At 39.4% G+C, this 23,640-nt stretch overlaps 1 protein-coding gene across 4 annotated transcripts in view; it reads left to right on the top strand.

Moving 5' to 3' along the window:
* The window catches only part of SMOC2 (SPARC related modular calcium binding 2), a 179,974-nt gene that overhangs the window by 61,652 nt on the left and 94,682 nt on the right, over positions 1-23,640 (top strand). For all 4 annotated transcript variants that reach the window (XM_067535906.1, XM_067535904.1, XM_067535905.1 and 1 more), the window contains exons 2-4: positions 666-837; positions 18,623-18,729; positions 19,953-20,052. In XM_067535906.1, coding sequence (XP_067392007.1) covers positions 666-837; positions 18,623-18,729; positions 19,953-20,052 — 379 coding nt within the window. The remainder of the gene's footprint in view (positions 1-665; positions 838-18,622; positions 18,730-19,952; positions 20,053-23,640) is intronic.

Here is a 23,640-nt window from a genome sequence, read left to right as displayed (position 1 = left end):
TTTATACACGTCTGCTCTCTAGTCCAGAGTCTTGATCTAACTTCGAATGTTCTCCCTTTATTCAGGCATCTTTCATTGATGCCATTTGGAATTCTGTGGACATAGTTTGAGCAGAACATTGAAATCAAACCTATTAGAGCAGAAATTCTAGCTCATGATTACAGAATGAGTCTCATATTTTAATAGAAGAATCCAGACTTAATCTGAACCTTCCAAAGTTTTGAGGTTCACCCAAGGCTGCTTTAAGTAGTTAATGGATGACAGTAAATCCTCATGTCTGTTTTGAAGGGGGTTTCCATTTTTGCAATATCAGAGTTTTTGCCTGTAAAGTCTCTGAGCAACTTCCTTTCTCTCTGGAGTGATTGTTTAATGTTCAAAGTTTCCCCAGTTAAACTAATAAATTAAAAGTATACTGCCGAGATGTTTTAATTACTGGTATTTCACATTAGTGGCTGAGCAATCCAAAACCAGAAAACACCAAGTTATCTATTATTTAGCATACAATGAACATACGTTTTCTTTTCACTTTTTGGAGCACACCTGCATACATTCCCTGGAGTAGGTGATCAGGAAGTGCTTTTCATGTCATTGATAACAGTTGACTGGCGGAGTGAACTTCCCAAAATTTCATGCCATTTTGTTTTGTGGTTTTGTTTTTTTTCTAGTTTTTGAGAGTGGACCAAGACAAAGACAGAGAATGCAGCCTGGACTGTGCAGGGTCCCCTCAGAAGTCACTTTGTGCTTCTGATGGAAGGACTTTCCTGTCCCGGTGTGAATTTCAACGAGCAAAATGCAGAGATCCTCAGCTGGAAATTGCATATAGGGGCAACTGCAAGGGTAAGCACTGCAAAACCTTGAGTGTTCATAATGTAAACTAAACTAAACTAAACTATTGGTGTTGTACCCTGATAGTCAGTGGGAACATTTTGGTTAAAACCATTCCCTTAAAACCCCACTAAACAAGAATTCACTGGAATATCTCTAGTAAAGTATGGGAGGTCTATCCTATTCTGAACTCTGCCATTGACTTGGAGCATGATGCAAAGCCTGTTGAAGTCAATGGCAGTCTTTCTGTTGACTTCAGTGGGCTCTGAATCAGGCCCATACTGTATGATCTTGGGCAAGTGAAGCTCAGTTTACCCATGTATAAAAAAAAACAGTTAATTGATGTTTGTAAAGTGATGAGATCCTTGTCTGAAAGATACTATTTTAGGGCAAAATATTATTTTTATCACCATCATTTATTATATATAAAGATTCATCAGCCAACACAATAAAAATAAAATAAAACCAACTCCTTACAAAGCAATTGATCTTTATTTATTACATCAGAGGGATAATATAACGTTTGGTCTGGATTCTGCAAGTTGTCTTTTGCAGGTGCAGATGTCCACTCATGCAGTACAAATTTCAGGATCAGGCCCTTTGTTCCAGTGTTTTATTGGCTGATGAATCTTCACGTGAATTATGCTACAATGAAAATTCACTAAGGACCATTTCCATGAGTAAATATGTGTCTTAAGCAACCATTTGAACATATTCCCCATAGTTTCCAATACAAAATGGTTACATGCTTTAGTTGAAAACTCACCTCTGCTACAGTATTTTGGTGGTCCCCTGAGAAGGTCAGGCATCCATGTGTTTTGCAGGGCTGAGCATCATTTTGTTTAACAAGAAAACCTAATTTTGTGAGATTAATTCAAATGTCTTTTTCTTAAATCCCTAATTTTAAGAGAAAGTTGTCTTCTCCTAGAGTTGGACTTGCAAAAGTACCCAAATAACTTCGGCACACATATCCCATTGAAAATGTACGGTACTTGCACTCCTAAATCACTTGGGCGCTTTTGAAAATAACACCCACAGTCCCTATGTGGTCACCTGTTTAATCATGTGGTCATTTCTTTATCTAGGGCCTGATCCAGTTCTCATTGACTTCACTGGGAGTTGGATTGGATCCTCACTGTTACTCTCTTTGGCCTGATGCTGCAATATATTGTGGGTGGGTGGACTGCGGTGCCTGGAAAGATCCCTGTGGAAGTTGGTAGAGCTCTGGGCAGGTGCAGCAGTTTGCCTATATGCAAGAAATTTAGGATTGAAGCCTTTGTTTATTTCCCTCCAATTCTTTGAATTTTCTGGAGCAAGTGTTTTTACACGCTTTGCATATTTAGACATATAAGTGCACCTGTCTTCAAGCCTGATTCTGTGAGGTGATGAGCACCCATAATTCCCTTTGAAGTAAATAAGAATGGAGAGTGAGCCAATCCTTGCTGGACTGGGTCCACAGTTAGGATTCTCCAGCGTTTACCTTCGAAATAGCAACCAAACAGATTCCTGTTTGAGGCTTCCTGCCTACTGCCTTCAGTACTTTCCATTAGGGGTGAGCAGGCTTGTTCTTCTACTTCCTAATTACATTCCTTTCCCTAGGAAAACATTTTGGTTAGTTGGTTGTTTTGTTTTGTTTTGCTTGCTTGTTTGCTTAATTGAATCACCCTGGAAGTAAATCCATGGGTTTAAATTACAGGAAAAAAGGCTTTTAAATTTGTACTAGTTTTGAAATCCAACGAACTAGTTTGCAAAGGTGGCAAAACCTCATTCTCCTTCCCTAGGCACTTCATTTGTTCTTTTAGTTCTCCTTCTGCCCTAAGTTTAGAGACACTGCACAATGGGATGTCTTAACATTTCAATTCCATCATTTATTGATATAAGACATGCACATTTTCATTCCCCCAAATGCTACTCATAGAGAATGTGGGCTGGCATGCTTAACAAAATGTTGACATGCTTCCTCTCTTAAATGCAGAGCTTGATTTCCTGCGCAAAGCTCTGCTTTTTAAAATATAAGTATAATGGTGATCACAAAGATTTACCTTCCCTTACTCTCTATTTAAAAAAAAAAAAAAGATGAGACCACACAGATTCAACCTCTAGGAGACAATTTTCCACTTCATCTCTCTCTATTAGCTCCAACAAGCGTCTAAAGCACCAAGATTGCTTTAAAGAGACAATCTGTCTGTTCCTCCTCCTAGATGAAACATCAGGCTAGTTCTTCATTTCTTTCATAATGTGCCATTGTATTAGCTGATGGATCTACTTCCTTATATGAACGAAGATAACAATGTACTTACTAGAGCCAAAGTGCCTGTTGCTGCCACTGACAACAGGAAACATTATTGTAAACACTTTGTGTTAGTGCACTGTACATATTTAAAACACCGTGCACTCGGTGAAGTAAAGTGTTATGCATACTTTTTTCTTGATTATTTTTTGTTGCAATCTACCAAATGCACTGACAATGGCAACTCCAGAATATTTTTTTCATAAAAATAGATAGCATTTCCCAATGCAAAGCCTGTGGGCATCAGTTCTAGCAGTGCCTGCAACTTTTGCTACGATTGATTGATATATAAAGTTTGCTGAGGTATTCTATTGCTATGTAACCTATAGCATTTTAGCACAATTGTAAACCTGGCATCTCACCTCCCAGCTCTGCTTGGGCAGCTTAAATGTTACTGTTAGTTGCCACACACAGCACAACAGCTCTCATGTGAGCACTAAATTCACTCACAACTTGAAATTTTATGTTTTTATATAGGTGGTATATTGTTTTGAGGTGCAAGTGCCGGTTGTACACCTGATGAATATTAATGAGAAAGAGACTAATCCTATTTTCATATATAATTTCATATTTAATTTAATCAAAACAGCCTTGGCATACCACTTCACTCCTGCCCATGGCAGCAATCCTCTGAAATAACGCAAGCTGTGAAAACCAAGTTTGAGAGCAGAAAAAGGGAGACCAACTGGTCTCACTGTAGTTTCAATCTCTGCCTCCCCTCCTGCTACTCTGTCATCTTTGACAACCCCAATCAAACATTCTGCTGCAGGTGCTGAGGAAGACTCCACTTCAACCAACTTCCTATGAGGAGTGGTACTTGTTGTTGCAGGTGGTAGATTGATTAGTTAAAGAGCAGAGGTTTTTAGTAGAGCTGACTGAGAAGATTTTTGTGAAAATGGAATTCTGTTTAAATGTCTGTTTTAGGATCAAACCCTAAACTTCTGGATTCAGGAAGGGAGGCAGGTAGGCCTGGACAGTGGTCTGAGATTTGGGAGACTCGGGTTCAAATCTTTATATTACCTGATTCAGAGCAGAGATTTTCATCCCAGATTATGCTGAATCAGGCAGAGTCGGACTTTGAACCTGAGTCTCTCTCTTACCCCCTTGGTCAATAACTTCCCAGTTAAAACTTTGGCAAAACTGATACATCTCCATGAAATGTTTTGCCTTTGATGAAACTTCATTTTGTCCAGAATTCTGACCAGCTCTAGTTTTCAGTTCAGCATACAAACTGAAAATCAAGTCACTATAGCAGTTTATGCCATATAGCGTCTCAGAATAATTTCTAGTCAGTATTTTTTCTCAAGCCTTTTACATGCCTGTTTACACATTCATCCACTTGGGTTTCTTTACATACATAATAAAGTTTGAAAGAAATTCAAACTAATGTCTCGTCACACTCCTTTTTCCAAATATTAGCCCAGATACATCTCTACTCCCACAAAAGCCAAGAGTTCACAGTTACTTTTTTCTTTGGCCAATTCTGTTATCAATATTTGCTTGATATATTTATTTTGTGACTGTCAAAAGACTGGAATTACAGAGATATCGTTGTCTTAAAGGGCTAATCATTTTCTCTGTTTTTGTTAATTGTTCAGGTTTCATTTACCAGGAAAAGTTGACTTTTAAGGGAATTCCTTAACACCATAGGGGAAGCTACTTTTAAGATTTGGATTTGAAACATGACAATAAAATCTACTGACAGAACTTCAGTCCCAGCCTCCTTTCTCCCACTCCTATCCCCTGAGCCCGCATGGCTATAATAGGCATTTAAATAATTGTGCGTGAATTTTTGTTTTTTAAGATGATAAAGTTAAGGGAGGATGAACTGGTCTGAAAACAGGTATCTTGTAAGCCCCAAACCCACCTTTGACCAAAATTAGAACAAGTCTAATGGACTCTTTTAATGTTACAAAACAACAGCCCTGCAATTCATTTTATTCTCTATTATTTTTCATTTTTGTGCACTTACGCTTCCAGCAAGGCTGGAACTAGATGCCAAAGTTTTGGAAACATTATGAGCATTATGAGTCTGATTCTTGTAATATTTCCAGCCCACTTTTGTAGCTTCAAGAGGTTCAGCTAGTTTGAATAAACTTTAGATGAACAGCCACATTTTTTGGATGCTTTTCCAAACTAAACCTAAACTCTGAACCTCCCTCACTAGAAACAGACATTTGCTTGTGCAAGAAAATTTCAGATTTAAGAAGTACAAAAAATGGTGAAAGTTGAAAAGCATTATTATTTGGGTTACAGTTCAACTGAGAGGCACTAATCATGATTGGGAACCAATGTATGTATACATAGCAGGAAACAGCCCCTGCTCTGAAGAGTTACAATCAAAATAGAAAATATAGATGAGGGTGGGTGAAAGGAAGTTTATTATCCTTATTTAACAAATGGGGAACTAAAACACAATGAGATTAAGTGACTATCTGAAGGTCACATGGGAAATCCGTCACAGAACCAGGGATGCACCTAGATTTCCTGGGCAGTAGTCCTGGGCCTTACTCACAAAACTGTCCTGGTGTACTTCAGTTAAGCCTACTGTTATGACCAGTATAACACAGAACTCTAATCTGTTGAGGCTTGATCCTGTGAGGTTGAGGTGTCTCAACTTCTATTGAAATCAGTGGGATTTGGGGATTCTTGGAAACACACAGACGGGCTCAGTGCTTTACAGAATTGACTCTTGATGCTCTGTAGGTAAACATGAACAATATGAACTAAAATTTCCTGACCCCCCCAAAAAATGAGTGCCTAAGTACACACAAATACTGCACTTAAAAATAATTGGAATAGAAAAGTCAAAGTGGTTTACAACCAACCCCCCAGATCCTGTCATCTGGACCCCTGCGTCACGCCGAGCTCCTTTATAGTTAATGGAAATTTGAGCAGCACAAGAATCTGTTGTCTCGGCCCAAGGCTGCAATTTTATAGTTAATTGGCGTTTTGCTCAACTAAGAACTGAGCCCAGATCATCCCATAGGGTTTGCACTTGTGGAGGGATCAAAAGTGAAAATGCGGAGTTGTACTGGCATAATCTTTAATCCCCTCATAAACTTCACAAAGACCTTGTGTTATCTTTGGAGCTCTGTGGTGCCTGAGGAGTGGAAATGTGCTGTGGAGGAAGGTGCTAGGGCCATGCAAAACATCTCTATGGCTTTGTTCTCTGCCAGTTCTGCACAGAACTCCTTTGCGTTAGATTGCATGGATACTTCTTCCACCCACTGAAGCCCCCCTGAGTGTTGCAGGTGGGGCTCCCGTGGCGTCAGAAATCCACCAGAGCCATGCTGCCATGGAGGGTAAGGAGGGAGCCCGGGCTAGCCTTCCTGCACGCTTGCCCACAGTGATACACCTTTCATCTTGGCTGAGCCCTCTATTTCTCTCCCCCAGGTTTTTCTTTGCATAACAAACAAACACTGAACATAAATGTGTTTTGCCTTTTATAAATCAGAAAATAAGCATACATTCCTCAGACTTAAGTGATTCATGATAACGATGGATCTCCAGAGTTCAAGTGCTGACTTCTTTCCAGGCTGCTTGGAGAGGACCTCTCTTTCGAATCCTGCTTTATTCTGCTCAATAGCATTTTCACAGTTGAAGCACAAAAATCTTGAGATTTTTGAGGCAGACTCAGGGGGATCAAGAGCAGTCCTGAAAAATCTCATGAGAGGCTGATATTAGACAATAATGCCCTCCTTCCAATCCCCACACCTGCGTGGGCTTCTATCTGGTGCTCAAGTATGCTCTGCACTCCAGCCTTTTGAGACCAAGCTCCCATTTCTTCCTGTTTTATATATAAAGGAAGGAATATTGTCTAGTAATTAGAGCATAGGACTGGGAATAAGACTTCTATATTTTGTTCCTGGCTTTGCATCTACTCTGAATATGACATTGAGTAACTCAGTGTGTCTATGCTTCTTTTACCCATCTGTACAATGGACACCTACCAGTATCTAATAGAGATGTTGAGACTTCATTAACATGTATAAATTGTTTTGAGAGTCTTGGATGAAAGATTCTGTATAATAATAAAATAATAATGGGTCATAACCTGAACCTTTTAGTCCTTACTCAGGCAAAACATCCATTGCCTTAAGTGAATGTTGTCTAAGTGAGGACTTTGTGATTGGTTCATCGACTTCAGTGAGTGTTTTACCTCAAAAAGAATTGAATAAGTACTTCAGAGTCTGGAGCACAGAACCAGCTAAACAATCATGTTTTTAATTACAAGCATGTGAGTAGTCTCTTTGACTTCAGCTATAGTGCTCACATATTTTAAGCTAAGCATGTGCTTACACGCTTTGCTGGATCAGGGCCTTTTCCTTGATATTTAATTTGTATTTATTTATCTGTCTGTCAATACATAAGGCTGTGTGTTTGTGGCAGAAACCGTGCTGTATAATAAAATGTGACACAAGATTTTTTCATAAAAAGTCATGGCCTTTTCCTTATAGAAAAGTCCTAAGGGAAATTATACATTTTCTACAGGTTTTTAGAACCATCCTGTAGCATTTAGTAGATAATCATATTTCTGCTGTAAAATTCTATTACCTGATTCAAAAATATATTTAAAGGTTATGCAAATTCTCTAATAAATTCTTAAGGGTTTTAGAAAAATTTCTATAGAACCCTATTAGTTTCATCTCTATGAAATTTTATGGGACTTTTGCAGTGGGCTTGTTACTCTAGTTAGCCCATTACTGAACATGGCTCCATCCATGAATTTTGAAAATGTGGGTTTATATATTTCTAGTATCATAGTTTTCTAATGGTTTTAGGCTCTTCAAACAATTTATACTGTGAAATAAATATTTGACTTTTCACAATTTCCCATGATAAACAATAAACATATAATAATTTTTTTAAAACTAAAGTTGTGAGTGGGGGGTGGAGGCTTCTGCTGCAAAACCTTTTCTTCCATTTTTTGGAGATGTCAAACAACCAGCCTTAGTCATAAGTAGTTTAGTGGGACACTTTCTCTATTGTGAGAGGATCAATGCTTTATTTTCCAGAGTCGAGAAACTGTTAATGTCAATTGAGAGTGAACATTTTAGTACTTGATGGACATCTCTTCAACTGACACCCCAGCATCTTCAAGTTTCAAGTCTTCAAACACTGCCAGTCTACTGTATCTTGTCTCAAAGTGAGCAATATCTAAAACAGAACTGTCTAGTGGAGAAAAAGCAGATTTTTCTTTCTGGTGTATTGTCAAGAGGATAATGAATAAGTTGACAGCAGCAGTTCATTTCTCAGTTTTACAGATGCTGTAAGGGTGGATTGGAACAAGTAGCACTTTGCTAAACTGATCAAGGCTGAAGTGTTCTTTAACATTTAAGGTCTCTCTACATAAGTTCTTGGAGGGTCAGGGAATTGGACGCGAGGAAGCTGAAGAGAATATGCAATGTTTGCTTTTGAATTTTGGACACCAGCAGAACTCTCATCTTGGTTGTCAGTGATGGTACACAGAAGCTCATATTGGGCCAGATTCTGCAGTGCTTACTCAGACAAACTTCCATTGGCTCTAATAGGAGTTTTGCCTGAAAAGGAGCTGCAAGATTTGCAGGGTGATATCATCACCATCATCATCATCTTGCATGTAATAATAAATAATAATAATTGTTCTTCAAAAATAGCAAGAAAATTCTCTCTTTTCCTCTTTCAATTTATTTTTAAGTTAATGTGATAGACAGAGATTGACTAATAGTATATATCAATTAATCAAGTTCATTCTGGATCATAGCAAAGCGAGTGTGCCTATACAGTCCTGCCCATGTGCCTCAACCCTGTCCTAGACTTCCTCGACACACCATGGGTGAGGCGGTAGTTTGGGCTCCAGGCATAACAAGTATAGCTCTATTCATTCCTTCCAAAGGCTATACCTGTAGTGTCTTACTGCTAAATAAGCACAACCCAGACAGCCATCACATATAATACTGTTGCTATTACCCTGTAATGATGTAGAATCCTTTCTCAATGGGAAACCCTATACAGCTTATGTTTGGCTTAACTAATTTATGGTATCTTAAAGAGCCTTGCTGTTTAAAAATGCCATCCTTTTATGAGCTATCATAGACATAACAAAAGGTACTCTCTTCATTTTCAGATTCATATAAAGAATGGGAACACATAAAAATATGTGTGGAATTTCACATAAAATATGTTGCTGTTTTCCCTGAAAGAGGGACATATGGCATTTCAAGAACCTTAAAAGAGTTAGAGATTTTGGAAGTGGTGGAAAAAAGTTTGTCACTCTTACTTATTAAACTATTAGTTGTAGGATGCACTTCTTGCAAGTCTCCAAAGACAGGGACATTTGCAGCATACACTTCAGTTAGGAATTAAGGTAAACTTTTCTCCTCAGATGCTAATGCTACTACTCAGTTGTGGCACTCCCTGTGTAACAGGGCTGCACTTACCACACTGGCACCTCCAGCTGGTCACCTTGGGGATTAGCTCTGCAGGTCGGTATGCCCTCTCCTGGTGGTGCCTTGCCCTCTGTCACTTCTACCCCTGGACCCACATCACTCCAAGGACTGCGGCATCTCTTTTTATATGGCCCTTCTCATAGCACCAAAAGCAAATCCTTTGACTCTCCTTGGCCATGGGATTCCCATTGTCCTCCCTTTGTTCTGCCCTTTTCCCTGAGCTAGCCTTGACCCTCCCAACTCCTGTTTGGGCACTCCCTCTTCAGATGCCCTTGTTGCCCACAGGCCCAACACATCCATCCCCTCCCTGTTCTCCTCACAGGTGGGACTCTCTTGGGTGCTCTCTTCTTGTCCCTATCTGGGTGAGGCTCCTGTCCCCCAGCCCCATAGGGGCACTCCTTCCACAAGGGTCCCAGTCACCCACAGGCGTAACATGGCCCTATCCCAGCCTCCGGCCTCCTGGCCCCGGTGCCTTGCTTCCCCTCTCGCTTTCTGCAGCTTCTAGTTACCTCTTCCTGCATGAGTTCAAATATATACAGCTGCTGCTCAGCGAGCTGGGCCAGGTAGGCCTGCAAGTACTCCTGTGCCTCCCACTGTCTCTGTTGTGTTTCGAGTAACTGCAGCAGCAGGGACTGAAGCCTCCTTTGCTGCCTGTCAATTCTTTCCACAGGGGCACTGACTCTGGAATCCAGCCCAAGAGGGCACAAGAACCCTCTGCAAAAAAGGCCTCTGCCTGGCTCCATTGTCTGCACCTTCAGTATCTTTCAGTCCCTCAAATCCCTGGGATGAGCAATCATCCCCACAGTCCTCTCTTCCCCTCATATCAGGGAGACCGTGTGCCCGCATTTTTTTCCACCGTGTGTAACGGGGCCTCACTCACCACGCTGGCACCTCCTTCTGGTCACCTTGGGGATTAACACTGCAGGTCAGTATGCCCTTTCCCAATGGACCCTCATCCGCTGTCACTTATGCCGTTGGACCCACAGCTCTCCAAGGACTGCAGCATTCTCTTCATGACACAGCCCTCTGGCCGTGCCACGATCTGTGCGCTTTCCTTTCAGGGGCGAGTGCTGCAGTTCAACTGTTCCACCACTTCCCCAGTGGAGACTGGGGTGGTGGGATCTGGACCCACCCACTTCTCTGGATCTCAGACCAGGCACCCTGTAGATAGCAGCCACGTGATGCATCCTCTCCAACTCCTCAGTACATTTCCTGGAGCCACTTCCCCATGGCCTCAGCACCTTCTTTACCCTTGCCTCAGAGCCTCAGCCTGCCAATCCCAGCAGCCAGCCAGAAGCTCATTCTAACTAACCTGGCCCCTGCTAGTAGCACTGCTTTGTCCAGGATGCTAGCTGCTGCTTCCTACTGCCTGCCAGGCACCCAGTCTTCCCTCCTTGAGCTCCAGGGAGTAAGTGGTGCTGCTCTGCGGCCCCTTTTATATGGGCCTGCTGGGTCATGATTGGCTGCCTCCTGCACAGTCTCGCTAGGGGTCTGTTAACCCCATAGAGACCAGAGTGGGGCTAATGCCCCATCACACCCTGCTTGTAGGGAAAGCAGGATATCCCTACTGATTTCTGTGAGAATGTGAATTTTATGCTACTACTTTAACATTATGACAAAATAAATTTGGTCGGAGCCATTCAGCCTTATCAATTCTCCACCTTCTGCTAACAGCCTGACTAAAAAGATAAAACTTGCTTCTTGGCTTGGTAGGTCAAACAAGTCAGGCTTTGCTGAACCAATAGGGGAATTCCAAGACTGAGGGCCCTCCAATGAAAATACTTTTGTCTGTAGTCCCACGACAATCAAATGTAGGAACTCTTAACTGAAGTGCTGCTGTTCCCTGTTAGCTGAAGAACGAGGTAATAGGGAGAGGATTGGTCTTTGAAGATCTGATTCTATTACCATTGAACTGACTGGACATAGGATGGGGCCCAGATAGGGCTTGGTAGGTCATAGCTATCACCTGGTATATCAAACTGGAAGCTTAGCATATTTTACCAAGCACAGATGTAATATACTTCACATCTTGCCTTTTTCCCTTCTTTTCCCCCTCTGTTCCTTTTACTTTGTTTCTCTCTCCTTCCACCTCTACCCTGCCCCGACACCCAGTATTCTTGGGGGGGAATCAATTTTTAAAAATGACTGGGGGAGAAAGGAAAAATCAGAAAATGAAAAATATATTTTAAAAGTTTCATACAAAACTTGAAAACAAATTTTTGGGAAAAAAGATTTTTTAAAAAGGAATATTTTTATATGAAAAAAGGTTTCATGCATAAAATGTTGGACAGTTCTTTCCTATTTTCCTATTGGAAATAACTTTCATCTGTAAGTTGGGGGAAAATTATGGAATTCAGATTCTGATTCAGATGCAGAAACTTCTCTGTATTTCAGGGGTATCCGGACTAAATTTTGATGTTGGTTCATCTCAAATATGTCATCTTTTTCATAATAGTATAATTCTATGCAGAGATTGTTAAAGCCAATCAGAATGCACAGGAAAAGGGAGTGAAAAAAACTCTCCTTTATAGTCAAATGAACTTTCAGCTCTAACTACAGTTCTGCAAAGTTCAACAGTTCCACTTAGTAGAGGTTTGTGCTAATACTTTCTACTGGTTTCAACTCCTGTAATTTCATTTTGAATTTCTGGTTTTGTACAAAATTAAAATCTCAAAGCAAAACTAAAATGAAACTATCAGGACTGAAGACACAATGCAGCGATGAAGACTTGAAACCACACATAGCTGTGAATTTTTCCTGATTTTTAGATGTAGAATCATAAATGGACCCATATTCATATTAACCTGGGTCATGCTCATACAAAACATTTGTGAACCTTTGCATCTTTTTCAGAATGCCTCATCTGTGTTTTGCGTTTGTAACAAACCCCAAATCAAGATTGATTTCTGTCATTTCAGTTTTTACTGTGAATACTTGGTGCGGCTCTAGGCACATTGTATCTATTCAAATGAGACTGCTACAAAAGAGAAATGGATATTTCTCTGCCAAGGAGGATTCCAGCACAACATTCCTTATTTTATCTCAAAGCTTAACTATCTAAGTTGCTGGGTGGTTGCAAATGTGAAAAACACAGTGCCTGCCTCCATTAGATGCCAAGAGAAGAGGGTTTCAGTGAAGATAACACTGTCTTCTTGTTTAGAACCAGAATGCAGCAACAAAAATGAAAAGACAGAAATCATCAGATGATCATTACCAGCAAGTAGAAAGTCTTTATATTGTGAATGTTTTATATTAAATATGTCTGCGGCCATCCATTCCAACCCCATCTCTACCCTCAAAATATGGATGGTCTTCAGTTCTTTGAAACAAGGAGACTGAGGCACAAGTGACTTGTTACACATTTCCTATCACTCGAATACCAATACATATGCCTTTTAGCCTAGTGGTGATCTGCTCTTAGGGCTACATACAGCCCTAGAGCCAGTGTCATTGGCGATTCCTGCATGGACTAAGGGCAATATATACCTTTACATACCAAAGACAAGCATGTTACACTGAAAACACTTTGAGCACAGAACTATTACATTCACTGATTAATGCATTTAGTCCCAAAATTAGAAGCATATCAAACACAAAAAATACATGCACTCTACCAATTAGCAAAAGAAAATTATAGCAGGGGGAAAGAAAGGGGGGGGGGAGGGGGGAAGAAATTCAGCGAGATACATAAGCATATGGCTAACTTTAAGCATGTGAGTAGTTCAATTAACTTCAATGAGCCTCTTTGCATGCTTAAAGTTAGGCATGAGCTTAAGTACCTGGCTCAATCAGGGCCTCAGTGGCTGCTGATATCTATATAGTGATATACTGTACACTTCCAGATGACAAACAGGGGACTATTTATGGAAAAGTAAGATTATCTGGGCACTCTGCAGGATAGCAAGGGCCAGAAATGGGAACCTTTGATTAAAAAAGAATTGTCTAGATTATGTGTTTCTATGCTAGATCTACTTGTTCAAATCTGCATGGATCTAGGAAAGCTTTCTGTTCAGCACAAGAACAGCTAAACATCTGTGCAAAGCCCCGGTGATTTTTCTCTTCAAATAATTAAGTTTAACCATTTTCTAAGTAGTTTTAAGAAAGTGATAAATGTTACCATCTGTTCTGTGGGATTTTCAATCTATAATAAAATAAATAACAAACAGTTATAATATTTTATGCCTAAATATGTAACCTATGTCAAATACAGTAAATTCCCCTAAAAGAAAGTGAAGGCTGCTCAGTGGATTGGGGAAGTTACATGTATAAACACACACATTACCATCCAACAATGAAGAAAAAATACAGGATGGACTAAATCAAATCCTCTTTGAAGAAGATGTATTTATTTACTTATTTTGGCAATCTGTTTAATTTCCAGTGAGGGAATCTGGATTAGATCTTCCTGTGGAGCCCAAAACTTGCTGTAAATTTAATTCATATTGGATGTAGTTGTAGAAATAGTGTTTGCATCCCTGTTAAGATTGTGTCATTATTTCCATTATAAACCTCATTTTTTCTGGCAGATTTTTTCTCCCCAGGATAGATTATAGCAGAATTAGCCAGCTGTATTAATGGTAATAATTTTCCCCTTCTTCTTAAACTGCTGGCATTGAACTGTAGTGTTGGAGGCAGGACAATGGATTAGATGGGGGTAACAATCTGTTCCAGTCTGGGCAATGCCTCTGTTAACTATGACATTAATCCTGTGTTAAGAAAGTCCTTGCATACTCCAAATTCTCATTGATTTCAGTGGTATTTTGGTTGCACAAGGAATGCAATAATATAAGGCCCAGTGTTTCTAATTTTCAAGAGTTTATGAGAATTTGGTGCCAGATCCTGTAAATATGCACATGCTTTACTTTACTCACAGCAGTAGTTCCATTGAACCCAATGGGTGAACTTCTGTGCTGTGCCTTTACCGGTAGGCCTACACTCCATTATAAACCTGGGTCTGTGGGACCTGGGCTTGTGGACTTGGGGTTTCCAAGCCTGTGCTTGAGCATCCACATTGCATAGTAAACTTGGGTTAACAATTGCTAGACCTGGGTCTTACAGCCATGCGAATACGTCCATATGGCAATACGCAGACCTTCTGATGCAGGTCTGCAGCTTGAGCTGCGTCCACACAGCAAAATGACAGAGCTTGGACCGGATTCTCAGTGAGACTTGGGCTGTGACCCACACCCCTACCAGGGTCCTAGGAGCCAGGTCCTCAATGGTTGCTGACCCCAGTCAGACCGATCTGTGTGTGGATGAAAGGGGGACTTGGACTCAAACCTGAGTCAAAGCCCAGGCTTAGTGTGCAGTGTAGACATATCCTGAGAGGCTCATCACAGAATTGGAAGCTTGGGGAAATAGTGGCTAATGTGGCTTTAAGCCATCTGTGCAACTGTGGGTTGCTCCATGGGCTAGAGTGGTCATTGGGGTAATTTAGACAGCACTGGGGGGCTAAGTTATGGCAGCTTCCATGGTCTGCCCTATGGATTACACCACTGCCTGGAATCTCTACAGCACTGTTTGCTGCTGCCCACTCCCAGCTATGCTTGCAAAGGGTTTCTCAAAAGACAGTTTGCTGCTGTCTTTCTCAGCTCTTGTGCCAGGAGAATTCTCTCCCGGACAGAACCAGAGATTTTAGGCACCCTTTATGCTGCTGCGGCACACTTACCTAGTATTCAGGGGCCAGAGCAGAGATAAAAATCGCCCCCAATGACACAACTCACATGATTTAAAATTACACGTATGGAAGCTGTTTGCAGTATAGGGGTTTCAGATCAGTATTATTGGTCCAAATCTGGTCAAGTAAGGTCTCAACATTTGACAAGTGCTAGAACCAAACGATCTTTCATCCACTCCACATACTGGACTCCGGGTTGGGCCTGTGTATTACTCTTGGATTGATTCCCAATCCATACATGAGATATGAGCTAGACTGAGTTCACTGGGAAATCACTCACGAACCGGCACCTGATTCAGGCCTTTAATGTTAAGAGAGGATTTTTCATTAAATGTTTTCAAAAAGTTTAAATGACAACAGATTCTTTAAAAAAAAATGTTTCTCTTTGTAGAGCTGGAAACTCAAATACAATAGCATTGTGAGGGTGTGAGATTAGTTTAACAACGATACTTAGCATTATATGATGCTTTTGATCTTTCAAGTGCCTCACAAACATTGACTTGATTCTGGTCTCACACTCTTTTACACCAGTAGGATACCATTCATGTCAGTAGAGTTGCTTCTGGTTTATACTGAGGTAATGAGTAGAACCAGGCCCATTACTTAATTAATCCTCAGAAGACACCTGTGAGGTAATTGCAATAGTGTTTGAATCTAGGTTCACAGTCCAAGATAGGTGACTGCTTAAGTCCAAAATCACCCTGTTGTAGCTCAAGAGAAAGGATGATTTTGAGTTTAAGACACTGGACTGGAGGGGCAGGAGACCTCAGCTTTGCCACAAACTTCCTGTGTGATCTTTGGCATGTCATTTGACCTCTCCGTGCTTCAATTCCCCCTTAGTAAATTGCGGATAAAAATACATCTTTGCTCCCACTTTTTGTCTGTCTCATGCTGTGGCAAGGACTGCCTCTTACTATGTATATATACAGCACATTGCACTTTGGGAACCGCTTTTTGGCCAAGGCGTCTAAGCTCTACTGTAATAACACTTAAACAATTTAATAATAATATGACTCCAATGAAGTTGCACTTGAAATGAATTTAGCCCACCTGTTTTGATAAAATAATGTGTCATTGGTAATACAGATATGATATTTTTATATGATTTTTATCTTGACTGTCCTTTTATATTTCCTCACTTTTATCACTTTGTATCACATCCCAAACTTTACCTGAATCACATTTTATTTTATGTGCTATAGTAAATCTTGATAAATCAATAAAGCAGAATAATTTACAAGGATGTATCTGGAATAATATTTTGACTGTGCATTGTTTCAGCAGCTTAACTTGATAAGAGAGCTTTCTACCAGGTTTGTTTGGAGTTTGAATAGGCAGTGTAATTCCATGCTACTAACCTTCAAATGCTTTCTATAGCTAAATAATTCAAGAAACACTTGACTTCAAACCTGAATTTTCTATTCCATTAAAGCTGATCGCTGTAAAGTCTAGCAGTATTAGTTTGACTGCAAATATGAAGGATTTAGAAGACAGAGATGTTCAGGAACAGGGTGGCAGACAAGTTGTTTGGAGAATTTATCTCTCTCTGGCATGCTTCAATGATAATTCAAATATTAAAGATAATTTATAACTCTATCAGTATTGTAGTAAAGACCTTATGTGCTGGAATTTATATCACTTTTCCTTTTAGACATTCAAACCACATGTTGTGCTAAAAAAATGAGGACAGAATTCCACCAAAGGAGTGATTTATTTTCAGTTAAAACACTGGCTACATTAAAACCACATGTAAATAAGCACTGTATAACCAAACCAAGTTCATAATAAGGCTTAAGGCACTGAAGATTGGTAAATATTTTTGATTTTTAATGTTGGCAGTGCATAGACTAACAAACTCTACCTAAGCTACACAGTACATTAATGAGAATGGAGATGCAAATTCCCTTGGTGAAAATCTAACAAATTATTAAAGTACATGTACAAAATAATTTAGTCTCTTTTTAACTAACTTTTCCCATGTATCTGTGGATGGTGGAAGGTTTCTGTCCATTTTTAGGTAACTTATTGTGTCTCTGCAGATGTCCTTTCTGAAACATCATAACGATTCAATGTTTAATCTTAATACTTAACTGTTTACAAAGTCATAGTGATTTGCACTTCTAGTAACTTTAGAAACTTGAACTAATTAATCCTCCCAACACTCCTGTGATGTAAGTATGATCATTTCCATCTTATGAATAGGTAAACTAACGCACACAAGGGAAGTAATTTGTCCAAGTCCAAAGAGTAAGTCAGTATGAGAGCTAAGATTAGAACTAAGAGACTCTTAATTTCTAGGCCAGCACTCAGATAACTGCTATTACTTTATACTTATTTAGCACTTTCCAGGCCAGATTCTTTGGTCCTTTTATAGCAGTTTTGTGCTAGTGTCTCAGCACAGAGCTCCCCTAAACCTGGTGGATCTGGCCCAGTGAAGAATCTGCCCTGTGTTCAGGAATCCTGCAGTTGCATAGAGCCTCTGTAATGGCTATAATGCCCATCCCCCACACCAGCCTTTAGTACAGAGGGTGGGTCAAGCAAAAAGGGGACCTGGCTAGGGTATCCCAGTTTGCCAGAATGGCTCCTGGAGAACTGTTGGATGCCGGGGTAATTAAAGCAGGCTTCATTTCTCTCTAATCCCATAAACCACAGCTGATTTATTAGATATATTTTAGCATCATAGAAATTAGAAATAGAACAATTTATTAATTATTAAACTCACCCCTTGCAAGTGCAATAATTACTCCACATATTGAATACTAGATTATTATTATTATTTATTTGTATGACAGAAGCACCTAGAGTAGTGGTTCTCAACCTATTTATCACTATGGTCTGCATATGCAGCTCTCTATGTGTTATGTGGGCCGCATTCACACAATATATATACTACCTGTGTGACCCTGAGGATGTCACATGGGCCACAGCTGTGTGCTGATTTGGCCTCAAGTGGCCTGTGGGTTGAGAACTACTGACTTAGAGACACAACTAAGATTAAGGCCCAGTTGTGATAAGCAATGTAGCAATGTGCAAACACAGTATAAGAGAGTCCCTGTTCCAAATAGCTTGCAGTCTAAATAGACAAAGGTTGGGAGGGAAAACCTAGTAGTAGATGTACAGCTTGTAGACATACTACCCTTGATAGAAAATAGATACATTTGTTAGATAGATGTATTATGCAGGATTTTAACCAGAGAAGCAGCCATGGTAGAACTCTTTTGATTTTCTTTCATTTTTCCTATTTCTAAACATTCAGATAGCAATACATCATCAGGGATGAAAGGACCTATTTCTTTATTTGGGTCTCTGATTCTTCTTCCTTATGTATACTTTGGGCTATCACCTATACTCTCTTTAATGTTGCATTATCAATCTTGTTTGTTTTCTCCCTTTCCTTAGATGTTTCCAGGTGTGTGGCAGAGAGGAAATACACTCAGGAACAAGCCCGCAAGGAGCTTCAACAAGTTTTCATTCCCGAATGCAATGACGATGGCACATACAGCCAGGTTGAAAAGTTTTGGCTCAGTATTTGTATGTCTTGTTGTTCAGCATTCTTGTGTGTTTGTGATGCAGTGAGGGAATTACACTAACATGGAAGTTTAGAAGTGAGAGGATAGTTCACTTTTTCATACCAATTTAGTCCTTGGCTTCTCTTCAGAAATGATCGACAAAATAGCTGAATGTAATGTTGGTTATTGTGATGTGTACCCCATTCCACTAGGCTGAGATAACCATGTCACTTCTCATAGCTCTTTGACGAGTCATCAGCTGGTATAATGTGCATAATTTCTGACCTGTTCCTGATCCAAACCAGTAATCTTGTGGTAAAAGAGTCCATATCTTATTGCCAATGTCGTGAGTCATATAGTAATCTTTCCTAACCCAGTCTGAATCTCGCTGTTCAGGCACTAAAACTGAGTTAATCTGGCTAGGATTTAGAATCCAGGGAGGGGTGCAATTTGAAGTTTATCACAGTCAGATAATATACTATGTACTAAGATATATACTAAGCAGGATTGTTGTTCGTTTCCATTATAATAATACGTTTAAAAGGTAGAGCCATGCAGAAAGTTACCTTACTCATTTTTAAGTATAGCTAATAGTTCACATTTACTGTATAAATATCAGTATAGTAGAAAAAGTGACAGACTCCAGGGGAGATGTTAAAATGTTTGTATTTATAAAGCAGTTAATTTAAATTAGGTATTCCAGTAGTTTGCTCTTTGAGAGCTTGGGACATGAATAATGCTGGAAAAAGAGGTGTATCCTTTAGTTACTGTGCATGAGATGATACATTGTCTATCTGGAAAAAAGCTAGAGAGGGCTTACTTCAGAAACAGAGACAGTCAAATCCATGTGTCCCCCTAGGGAGCTTTTATGAGCTTTGCATAATGCCTGTATCTTATTCTGTCAGTATAGAACATAAAACAAGCAAACACACATTAATAGCTTTCTCTTCAGTTCTCCACAGAAGCACCTACAGCACAGTGCTTGAGGGAAGCTCTGCTTTTATGCTTAATGGATATTAATCAGACTTGAATTATGATCTATTAGTGGATTGTCTCACTAGACACAGCAAAATATGTTTGATATCTTTAAAATATGTTCTATTGGAGGACTCCATTGTACTCAAGAGACATCTCAATATATATCGTATGTGCCATGAACATTTTGAAATGGTCAACATATGCCTCATAGATTTCCCTCACTTGATGTCATTTCCTGACAGGTTCAGTGTCATAGTTACACAGGATACTGTTGGTGTGTCACTCCCAATGGACGTCCAATCAGTGGTACAGCCGTAGCACATAAAACTCCACGGTGTCCAGGTAAGTCATTTACTTGGTTACATTAAAACACTGTTATAGAAGTAACGATTTAGTTTATCAGTGACATCCATCTATTTTATCTACCTGTCTCGGTTTTTAGGATTTTGTACTGTGCTCATCAACATGATACCTATGCACCAACATATGGTGCCATGCAATAGCATTGCTGAAATGATTATTCCTATAACTTCCTTGTAAACTCCCTGAAAACATTCCATAGAGTTTTACTTTTTAAACATTATAAGAATTAAGAATAAGTTTGAAAAGCCACACCATTCAAGTTATGGTATTGTGAAAAAGAAATTCTCATCAGTGGCCAAATCCAGAGGGAGGAAGGGAGAGAAACAAATCATCACACACACTTTTCAATAAAGATGAAAAGTAGCATTAAAATCAAAGTTAAACCATTGTTTGTAGAAAATGAACAACCACAAAACCAAATAAACAAAAACTGCCATTCCCACAAATTTTACCTTAAACCAGTGCACGTGAACACATTAACTAGTTTTTAGAGACTGCCTTTTAGCCTCATTTCAAACATGTCAAAAAGGTATGATAAAATCAGAATTGTACAAACAGCTGTACAGATTATTCTTCCAGGTGTTTTAGTTCAGTACAACTGCTCCCTTTCTACAGAGAGAGCACTAACAATATTGCAGCTCCGTGACCTGGAGCAGCACTACCCCCTGCTCTTTTAAATTTCTTTCAGCTGGGATTAATTGACTCCTTGGTTCCCTGGAAGATAGGCAGAGCTGAAGAAACTGAGCTAAGGCTTCTGGTGGGGTTCCCTTACTTGAACCTGGCCTGTAGTGAAGCAGTATTTTCAGAGCAGAAAACCTTTATTGCATGAAAGGAGAAGATCAGAGTAAAAGTGAATATGTAAGAACAAAAGAACATCTAAATGTCAGGCTGCTTTAATCCCTGTATGTTTTAAATTGTGTGCAAGTGTTCTGTCCTCGGGTGGATTTTACCCCTGGATATATAAAGTTAAATTTAGTCCAGTGATCTAATCAATTTAGCATAAATGCTGAAGAATCACTTGGGAGTGAAACAGAATTGCCAAAAGCTACATAAAATGTTCACAAGTTTTAATATTCAGTAATATGCACAGAAGTGTATCTTAGTGTCACGACTGATACAAACTCTGACTCAGGACCACATTTAAGTGCGTAAGTGTTGTCCTGAATAGGGATGGACTTAAGTGGTGCTTAAGTGCTTTATTTAATTGGAGCCTCCATCAGTAGTTTTGCAATATCAATGATATTCATGAAAGGTAGTAACTCCCTCAATTTCACTAACCTCAACAAAAAAGGATTATGCATGTACTGAAATCTCAATAATGGTCTAATAGCTCTGTCACAATGTGTGGCATTAATTTCTGGTCCACAGTTCTGCTGAATTACTTACTGGACATGTAAATTCATGTGATTTTTCATGTTCAATATAATCAAGAAATAGATGTAGTTAGTTTCAGATGCTTTAACTGATGATTCAAGACATAGAAATTGTTCAGTTTCTTCACTAACACTGGTAAAGTGCTTGCTTTGTTCAAACAAACTCATAATGTGAGCCAGAAAGCCATCTTTCTTCTGTATTCAGGACCAAAGCCCCGATTTTGCAAAGACTCATGCATGTGCTTAGCTTTACACACAAGAAGTAGTCCCACTAAAGTAAATGAGACTACTCACAGTGCATAAAACTAAACGTGTGCAAATTTTTGCAAGATCAGGGACCTGTGTACAGGACTGGATTCTACACCATTAAAGTTAATGGTTGATTTTCCATTTATATCAGTGGATGCAGAACTAGGTTTTTAGTGTCTCAAACATCTGGGAGAGGATTTTGAAATGCTAGTGATCAAGAACACAGTCTTACTTAAAGAGGGCTACGCAATTACCTACTGCAGTTCAGGTGACAGTGCTACAAATTGTACAAAAAGTTACGAAGCGAAATAACACAAAACCCTGTGCTAATTTTGCAGAATGACATTCTTGCTGAAGCAGAGCTGCAGCTCTAGTCTGTTTTCCAGTCTGCTTCCAGGATTGCCATCTGTCAGGACTACAGATATTTTTTCCAGAAGGAACATTGAATTTTTCCATGACATCTATTATTTGCTTTTATGTTTTTTTCCTTTTGTATCATTATGCACAGGAATGATGTCCAAAATATTATTTCTTACACAGAGTTCATACGTGCTCCTGTCTTGATTAATTCTTTTGGGAAATTATAGACTCTTATTCAAGCCAGACTAATAAACTGTGCAGCTTCTTGCCTGTTCTCAAAAATTCCCTCACTTTTACTTGATATTGCAAGTTCACATCTTACAGCAGTGGAATCTGACAACTGAATGTTCATGTATTCTTCAATTGCCTGGGGACAGAATGTTGTGGCCATTTACAGGGAGGTCTTTGATTATTTCACCATTTACAGCTTCATCATTTTGACTTTCATATGAGAGCTTCTATGATATCATTGTTATCTGCTATTTCATGTGACTTACTTTATGGAACTTTTGCTACAAGATGTGTTTCTTCTTTATTTAAGGGTATGGATTTATCTGATATGTGGATTTACTTGCATATGGATATTTGGCTTTCAAACAAAAATACTTAATATCATACAGTAAATATCTCTCCTAGTTTGATCTTTTGTGGTAGAATATTTCATACTGAGTCCTGAAAAAAAGAACACTTTTTCCCCCATTAATTAGGAAAAGTCTTGCATTCCTATTCATATTTATATTTCATCAAACTGAGCCTGGATTTTGAAGTCTTTGATGTTTGCTTTTTCACATTTTTTTTGCAGCTTCTATTTACATGTTTAACCATTTCACAACATATAATCAGAGAAGTCAATACTCAGGCATATAGTATTCTAGATGCGACCTTTGCCAGTCCTGAGCTGCAAGTGCCATTGCTGCTCTGTGTTTCAGTTATTCCCCATTTATGCAACCCAACGCTCCAGTGGCTATCTTTGAATCAGCCACAAATTGCGACCACAGTTTTATGGCATTCCTCATCACTACTCTTAGAGCCTTTTTCTTCTGTCTTACTTAACTCAAATATATAACACATATTTCACTTATTTTTGGTTCTCCCCAGGTGCATCCCCTTGTTTTGCATGTAACAGTAGAGAAGACCATCTTCCAGTCATCTGCACAACTCCTACCCTGACTACATCTATGTTCTCGTTTCTTATTATATCTTATTATATACCTTTTTCCTTCCCTCCATAAATGAATATGGTCTCACCAATCCCTTTATTTCCTTCTCCCATGCTCCTCTTCTGCATGCTTCAGTGTCACCAGTTAAATTTGGAACACATTCCCTATCCCAGTGCTCCAGGGGTGCAATCTCTGCAATAGAAATCCTTTCAGAAAACTTACTGTATTTCTTCCAGAAGGCCTAAAACTCTAACCAACACCTCACAATACAGCCATCACCACTCCCCTCTGTAGCTAGCTAAATTCGTTATGCTATCACCATCTGAGTTTTCTAATGGGTTCTTATCTGATCTTTGTCTGTTTGTTTTGATTGTAAATTGCTTGGGGCAACTACTATTTCTTTTTTCATTTTTGTACAGTGCTGA

Source organism: Emydura macquarii, unplaced genomic scaffold, assembly GCF_026122565.2.
Source record: "Emydura macquarii macquarii isolate MOO-44397 ecotype Brisbane River unplaced genomic scaffold, CSIRO-AGI_Emac_v2 contig_3517, whole genome shotgun sequence".
NCBI classification, from domain to species: Eukaryota; Metazoa; Chordata; order Testudines; family Chelidae; genus Emydura; species Emydura macquarii.
Note: the sequence above shows the minus strand (reverse complement) of the source record. Positions and strands in the feature narration are given on the sequence as shown.